General features: G+C 44.1%; 1 protein-coding gene across 1 annotated transcript; it reads right to left on the minus strand.

Annotated features, from left to right (window-relative positions):
• Window positions 1-354: 354 nt before the first annotated feature.
• On the minus strand, window positions 355-6,788 carry LOC119290647 (neutral/alkaline invertase 1, mitochondrial-like). Its single transcript, XM_037569273.1, has 6 exons — window positions 6,046-6,788; window positions 2,537-2,702; window positions 2,240-2,451; window positions 1,507-2,000; window positions 1,092-1,140; window positions 355-995 (listed from the first exon to the last, which is right to left on the minus strand). Exons 1-6 carry the CDS (start codon window positions 6,661-6,663, stop codon window positions 669-671), a joined length of 1,866 nt encoding a protein of 621 aa, XP_037425170.1. The 5' UTR covers window positions 6,664-6,788; the 3' UTR covers window positions 355-668.
• Window positions 6,789-7,726: the final 938 nt, after the last annotated feature.

Below are 7,726 nucleotides of genomic sequence, written 5' to 3' on the forward strand. Positions count from 1 at the left end.
ATGCTCTAAATTTACAGCTGACTAGCAGAGCAAAGTTCACGAGACTTGAGTCTGGGTTTGTTCAAAGCCACAACAAGTTACAGTAGAAACTAGAACCAGGTACTCCTACTCCAGAGATAAAAAATTACCTGCTCTGTTAGGTGCCAGGGATTGCATGCATGGACCAACCAGCGGCGTGTTAAAGAGGGCGCAGTTAGAAAGCCAATTTCAGAGATCTTGACTGCTCGAGTCTTGGCTATCAGTGCTGCACAGGGCAGGATGCACACATTAGCTGGCCGGGAACAAAATGCAAATGCAGTACGAATTTACGGCGCTGACAGTTTGACTCACGGGGTGCAAGTGCGAGACAGCACAGGAACACAACTGTCAGAGTCCTCGGTTTTATCAGAATACATTGATTACAAGTGGTAATATTTACATGATAGTATCTGTATAAAACTGCCAGTCAACTTGAGTTAATTGGCCTCGTGTACACAATTACGATTACGTGAAATCTATACAACAGTGTACTCTTGTATCGATGGATTATGGGACCACCAACTTTGCCAAAATAACCGGCATATGAAGTGGATACCCTGGTGAGATTACAAGTGCCAACTTCTGTGTCTTAAAAGTCCAGTAAATTAGAAGCACTGCAGGTCTTGGCTGTCAAGCAAAAGTATATGTAACTACACAAGGACTTGAGACCTGGCTGCACGACGGGAGCATTTGATGCGAGCGCTGTTGCTCAGGCCACAAGCACAGCCTTCCAGTAGCTCGAGATCTTCATCACATATTAATATTGATGCCATCTCTGGACAGTCCAAAAGCATTTTAGAGCTAAGAAACCCTGCAATTGTCCATGTCTGATATAGCCTCGACTGTTTTCCAATAAACCTTCCTGTCCTGGTGTCATAATATTCTGGCCACTTGTCATCTGAGAGCCTCTTCTCCACGGCTTCAACAGCCCTCCTTGCCAAGTCAGGCCTACCCATCTTGATACAGGCTAGGGTGAACTGAATTATAACACAGACAAATAATTAATCTTATGATCGCAAAAAATAATATTAAAACATTAAGCAAAGCAAGAAAAGTTAATAGAGAATCTATACCTGCCATAGCAATGTAGGCCAAGATCCACCGTTATGATACGACCAGGGCCTGCAAGCAACAACGAAAATCTTACGAGGAGTACTCAAATAGTGAAACATATTATTTTTGCAAGAGAAATACCAAAAGAAGACAATTTGGTCAATACTGGCAATGAATTTTGATTAACATAGGTAAAGAATCATCATGGGGCCAAAAGAATGCTACTTAGAATGTTAGAAGCAAGTGATGCTTATTTGTAAGACTCATCATGGGGCCAAAAGAATGCTACTTAGAATGTTAGAAGCAAGTGATGCTTATTTGTATTTTTCATTCAGAGAGATTCAGTTCTTGGGCAAAGCATAATAAGCACCAGAATCTGAAAATCCCGCAAACTGAATACATACACGGCACACAGAAGAATTTTCAGTTGCTTACGTGTTTTTGGGGTCGCAACCAGTTATAATACGCCATTCCTCGTACTCCAGAGCAGGGTAGCATATCTTGAGAGGCATATTTGCAACTATATCATCCCATTTGGTTTCAATGAGGTTCAGGATACCCTCTGCTTGCTTTTGAGTTGCTAAAGAGGAAACAATCGCCCAGAGATTTCCAAGAGAAAAAAACCTGAAATCCATGTGAGCTGGTTGTAGGTTTCCTATAAGGTAACCACCCTTATCAGGAATCCAATCTGCAAGCCAGGATGGGATTTGCTCTGGGTAGATGTTGAACTTATTGATAGCATCATGTGAGTACTCCTCAGTCTTGTAGCGATAAATCTCATTTATCTTCTTCATATCAACCCAATAGTACTCTCTTATGTGAAAGGACAGAGCACTGAGCCTGTTGTTGATAACACGGATCAAGTTCTTAGATCCATCATCTGTACTGACCATTTCACGGGCACAGCGCAAAGCAGAATAGAACAGAGCCTGTGAAAAAAATCCTGTTAGGTTCAATATGAGAACACTCTCTTTATACAGTGTATTCCTACGTATTTGTGAGCCTCGCATATACAAAGTGAAGTGTCAAACTACAATGGACATTCCATTTGAGTTGCCAGTTCAGAATTTTTATTAGAACAGAACAGATATCCTCTTACCCCATAAGGCCACATAACTACCACACGAAACTTGACTATATCAACATGAAGTATACAAGATTAGCTTACCTGGATCTCAAGAGGATGCCCATGGATTCCCATCCTCCGATCAATCATGCATGATCCATCGGTGACTAACAACGTAGGGAACATGTCGAATCCATCAGTCAAGCATAAATTCAGGATTAGTCTGATGCCTGTCTGCACATCAACCCTTTCTTGTAGGGCATAGTCTCCAGTGATTTTACCATATGCCCTCAGTAGAATTATCCACCAAAGTCCTGAGAAAATATAATTTCATATGAAAATCCATGAAAACAAAACTTACCGTCAAAGGTATAACACAAGCGCGCTCAACATACTCACCAGAGTCGACAGGTGCTACCCGCCCAATGGCTGACTCTCCGAAGTCAGGGTCAAGAACCTCCTCAAATGCTTCATTGTTTCCATCTAAAGGCACGGATCTGACTTTAAAACTAGCAGGCATCAACCCCTGACCAGGACTGTAGCAATCCACTGTCTTCTCCCAACTCTAAAAAGGTACAAAAAGAGAGATAAAGGGATACTTCCAGAAACATCGCTCGCAACTTAGATAATCAATGATATCCAGAACAAAGAGAAAATCAACTCTGTGGTTATTTCACAGGACGCTATTCAAGACAATTTGTCGATGCTGTTTTCAGGGGTTTGGTGCCCAGGCCTGTTTTATGAAGCACAAAACCATGTTTCCAGTATAATAATAATATATGTTTCTTATTTTGAGGAGAACACACTCATGTTATCTCAGAAGATACTTATTATCGAATTATTAAACCAATATTAAGTACGTTACTCAGAATTAACTCGAGCACTAAAATCGCTTCTATCTCTAGAAATTCAGACTCACACCATGTGTGAAAACTAGATTCACATTTCTATCCAATTATATAGCGTCCGGAATTGAATGATGGAGAAAAACAAGTTAATTTAACTAGTGCAGAAACTTGCATAGACTTTTCCCCACATCCATTAATTATTCTACAAATCGAGTTACTGAGGAGTGAAAAATAGTCACGAGGAAAACAAATTATTGTGACTGAAAGATGTAACTGTAGGACAGCATTTCATTGTTTTGATTGATTGGAGAAGCTGAAATGGTAACTTATTATCATGTTGGGTTTGCAAAGATATTCTAAATATAAAGAGGAATGTCAGGGCATTATCTAGAGAATAAAGTTGAATTAGATTATTACAAGACAAAGGCGGGGTTATCACTAGCCCTTGGTGCTAATGGTAACATGATATCTTGCTCGCTTACTGTAGCCACATTATGTCTATATAGACAACCATGTCGCACCACATATGCTAGGTCATAACAGCTGACATTATGGTGCTGCTCCGAATCTCAGTGACCCAACTTCGTACTCCCTCTGTGCTTGAAAAGAAGGCATACGACGAAAGAAAATTGAAGTCAAATGGTGCAAAATTTGACCAAGTTTGTAGAGAAATCTGTCAACAACTACTATCTAGTTAATATTGTAGTTGTTGGTAGTTTTTCCTACAAACTTGGTCAAACTTTGCACAGTTTGACATCAGACAAAATTTATACGCTTTCTTTTCAGGCACGGAGGGAGTACTACGGAAATGTAGCCTTGCAAAAGTCAAACTTAGATGCTTAAAACTCCTCGTACAACTATATCGACAAACATACATACGTTCTTAAACAGGCCTCAAATAATTCTGCCTAGGAGTTTCTTTTTTTGCAAGTTGTTTACCTAGTTGACATGTCATTTATGTGGAAAAAGGTAGCGCTGTGGCAATGAGATGGAAATTACTTTTTTCTCCACCTATCCTCCTCACTGTGTACCTCGTCTCTCTCTCCCTGTTCACTCTCTGATCTGGTAGGAAGAGGAAGAGCCCCTGCTGTTGTTTCTAATTGAGTGCATGTGTTGCTGCTGAGTTGTGAAGCAGCTATTACTCCTGCACTCATGCAGCACTGCGGCCGCCCACCAGTGTGAGGCAGATCACTTAGCCCCGATTACTCTTCATTGAACGGGCCCAAGATCAGTGAACTATGACATACTATTTAGAGGGTGGCTGCTTTTTTGTGTCTCAGGACGTATGCCAAGCTGTGCAAGATTTTCTACAAGGGCCGCACCAACCAGATCTTCCCTGGTGGGGCACTGTCCTTACCTTTGTTTACATCTCTTTCAAGAGTTCAGTCCACCACCTCCAACTTCTGCAAGGCCTCCTCCCCATTATCTTTGCCCTTCGTTTCCATCTTCGGCCTCTTACAGTACTGCTATGAGCTCTTGGCTCCACTGCTGTGCCTTCCGTGACATTTCCTCCTTGTCCAGAAATCTGCAGTCACGTACGAGTCCAGGTTGGCCAGTGCCCAACACTGTAAGGTCACCAGCAACCAGATGCTCGGCAGCTACAGGGAATTTCAATGTGTTCTATGACATCACATTTGTGCAGCTCGAGGACAGCCTCAGCAGGAGCACTGGTGGGTTCATCGCTGCCAGCAACCGTAAGTATACGGCTGCAAGCCATGTTGCAGCAGCGAAAAAAGTTGCTGGTGAATGCGAAGTGTGCCACCCAGAGTGTGTCACATCAATGTGAAGTGAAGCATGGTGCTGTGAGCTCCATCCAACTACCAACCCCATGATGGATAGGCAGAGATAGGTCAGTTTCTTGTCTTGCCAATGTACCTCTAGCAAATTTGTGCCTCCGCATGCAGATTTGAGTAAATACCATACACTGATCATATCAGTATTGGTTAGTTATCCAACTGATTTCTTTAGTTGTTGATCCGCAACATTTCAATTTGAGTCACAGATCAATAGATTTTTCTTATACCTCAGTGCTCACTGCCTAGCCCCATGCATATTACATGCAAGCGAGAGAAAATAACACATTTTAACCTATTTAACACATGTATGAGTTTCTGAACATGCATATGCAAATGCAACTTGTAAGCTCACGGACCTACTTGCACCTACTTATTTTATCCCTATTTGAGCGCAGCAAGAATGTTCAACTTTTGCCAAAGCGCAAAGCAGTCACCCGTATGGCCAAATCAAAAGGAACAGGGTAAACTCACTCTAACCAAAGTCATGGACTGCACTCAAGCCCAAAACAGAAACACCATAACTGCATGGTAAACTTCCAAATTTAACACAGTACTGTTACAATCAGATTATGAAGTGGAGGCATGGACAACATACACCGGTAGCAGACAGTGGAAGGTGCAATATATTCAAATCAAGCCTTACATTCTTAAATGAATGCTTGCAGAGTTATCCCACCAATAAACTTGCAGAGCAGAAAAATGCTAGTCACTATGTTTCTGTTCTCTAATACTCGAGTTTTTGAAACATGTGTGCAATGCCAAAATAATCAACACCAAAGCAAGAGGTCTAAAATTCACAATATCCCTCCGTTCCAAATTAATTGAAGTTCTAAGTTTGTCCTAAATCAAACTTGTTTAACTTTGACCAAATTTATAGAAAAATATAGTAAGATCTACAACATGAAATATACATAGTGAGAAGTATGTTTAATAAAGAATCAAATGAAATTAATTTGGCGTTGTAGATATTGATTTATTTTTCAAACTAGATCAAACTTAATAAGTTTCGAACAAAGCTAGAACTTCAATATTAATTTCGAACTGAGGGAGTACATTATTGCTGTTATCTAGAAAGGCCATTTGTGAGATACACTAATTGCAGACATTTCCTCTGCCATCACACTGAAATGGCATTATATAATTCCACAATAACATCTATATAGCACATTGCAACATTATGGCTACTGCATTTAACCTGAACGAAGTATCTCATAGAGTAGACGTGTATAGTAGCAGTAACCATTTTAAGGTAAATGTGACTCACCTGGAGCTGCAAGGTGTGCAGCAAGAAGTTCTTCACGATGTCGCTCTCACCTCTGAGGAGGAAGGCGATGGCAGATGGCACGAAATCCCTGATGAAGACCTGGTCGTAATTAAGCATATGGTTGGCCGTGGAAGGGTCGTTCGCTGCCACCGTGCCAACGGCGCTGCCGCAGTAATTCACGACAGCGCGGTTGAGCAACCACCACGCTTCCTTCTCCTCCGGCGACTCCTCCCTACTCCTCACCGCCTCCAGCCCTGCCTTCAGGCCCTCCAATTGCTCGTTCTGCAAAACCACCGGATCCTGCTCGGGCCCCGCGGCCGCAGAAGCTACCTCCGGGAGCGGCGGGGTAGCGGGGGGGTCCTCGAGGGGAGGCGACTCCAGCGGCGGAGACGCTGGAGCGAGGGCAGCGCGGAAGGGGTCGAGGGGCGGGGGCTTATAGCTTCCCGCCTTCGAGGACGTGCCGGATTCCACCAACGTAGAGAGAAGGCGGCGAGCAGCGGCGGCGAGCGGGGCGGCGGCGGCGAGGGAGGACGGAGAGGAGAAGTGGCGGCGCGAGAGGTATAGGAGCGCGTGGCGCTGCGCTCCCCGGCGGAGGTGGGAGATGGCGGCGGCCGCCATCGCAGCGCGCGCGAGATTTGGATTGGGGAGGAAGAAAAGCTTCGATCGGATTCGGGGAATCGAGGGATTTCGTGCTGGGTTTGCAGAGGTCCAAATCGCGGTAAGAACAACGGAAGGGGACTAGCAGTGCTTTATTATTATCGTTTTAACTACGGGTAGTTTCGTTTTGGAAAGTGTAAAATATAGGCGCTGTTGGCATCGGCCGGTGCAGAAGCAGGCACGTAGTACGTGACAGTTATCCGGGTGTGTAACTTTAACACGAGCCACGCATCCAATTCGTGGGTCACGTGGGGCAGGTGGAGAAGGGAATTTGCGTTTGGGTTTTGCCGGCACCACTACTTACTTTTTTCTATTGGGCCATTTGCATTTCTGGACCTAACTCGAACCACCTACTCAAATTTACGCCTAATTTCGAAGCATGCTCAACTTTGCCCCTCTGCCGTTAAGTGATTTTATAGAAATGCTCTTCTGTTCCGTTTCCATCCGGGCAAAGGCCTTTAACCATCTACCGGACATTTCCTGGGCATTTTGCCCAGCCTCCATGTGTCACTTACATGTGGGACCCACTCAGAATAAATCAAAAGAAAAACGCTTTCTCTCACCCTCTCTCTCACTTACATGTGGGCCCCAATTAATACAAATTAAAATTAAACTAGATATGGACCGGTCATTGTTCTACTATTTTCTGAAACGTTTTTTACTGATTTATTTGAGGGCTGGACCCATTGGTCAGCTTCTGTAAAATGAGTGTAATTAGAACTAATAAGAGTTTAGGATAATCCGGGATTAGGCTAACTAAAAACTCGCCGGCGCCCGCGCACAAAGACACGATGGCGATGTATGGGAGGGCGCTGGGGCAGTCGAGTGGCTGCAAGATCGGGCTTGCGAGGGTGCGGGAGAGAAGCATCAGTGGCCTGAGGTGGCTAGAGAACGTGGGGTGCCCGGAGGATGGGCAGCTGCGAGCTTGAGCGGCGCGATGGGAGGTGCTCGTCGGCAGAGGTGCTAGGGGAGGCGAGGATAATCGGGAGCAGGCGAAGGATGTTTAGGAGGAGATTTCGGAGCT

Source organism: Triticum dicoccoides, chromosome 4B (genome assembly GCF_002162155.2).
Source record: "Triticum dicoccoides isolate Atlit2015 ecotype Zavitan chromosome 4B, WEW_v2.0, whole genome shotgun sequence".
Taxonomy (NCBI): Eukaryota; Viridiplantae; Streptophyta; class Magnoliopsida; order Poales; family Poaceae; genus Triticum; species Triticum dicoccoides.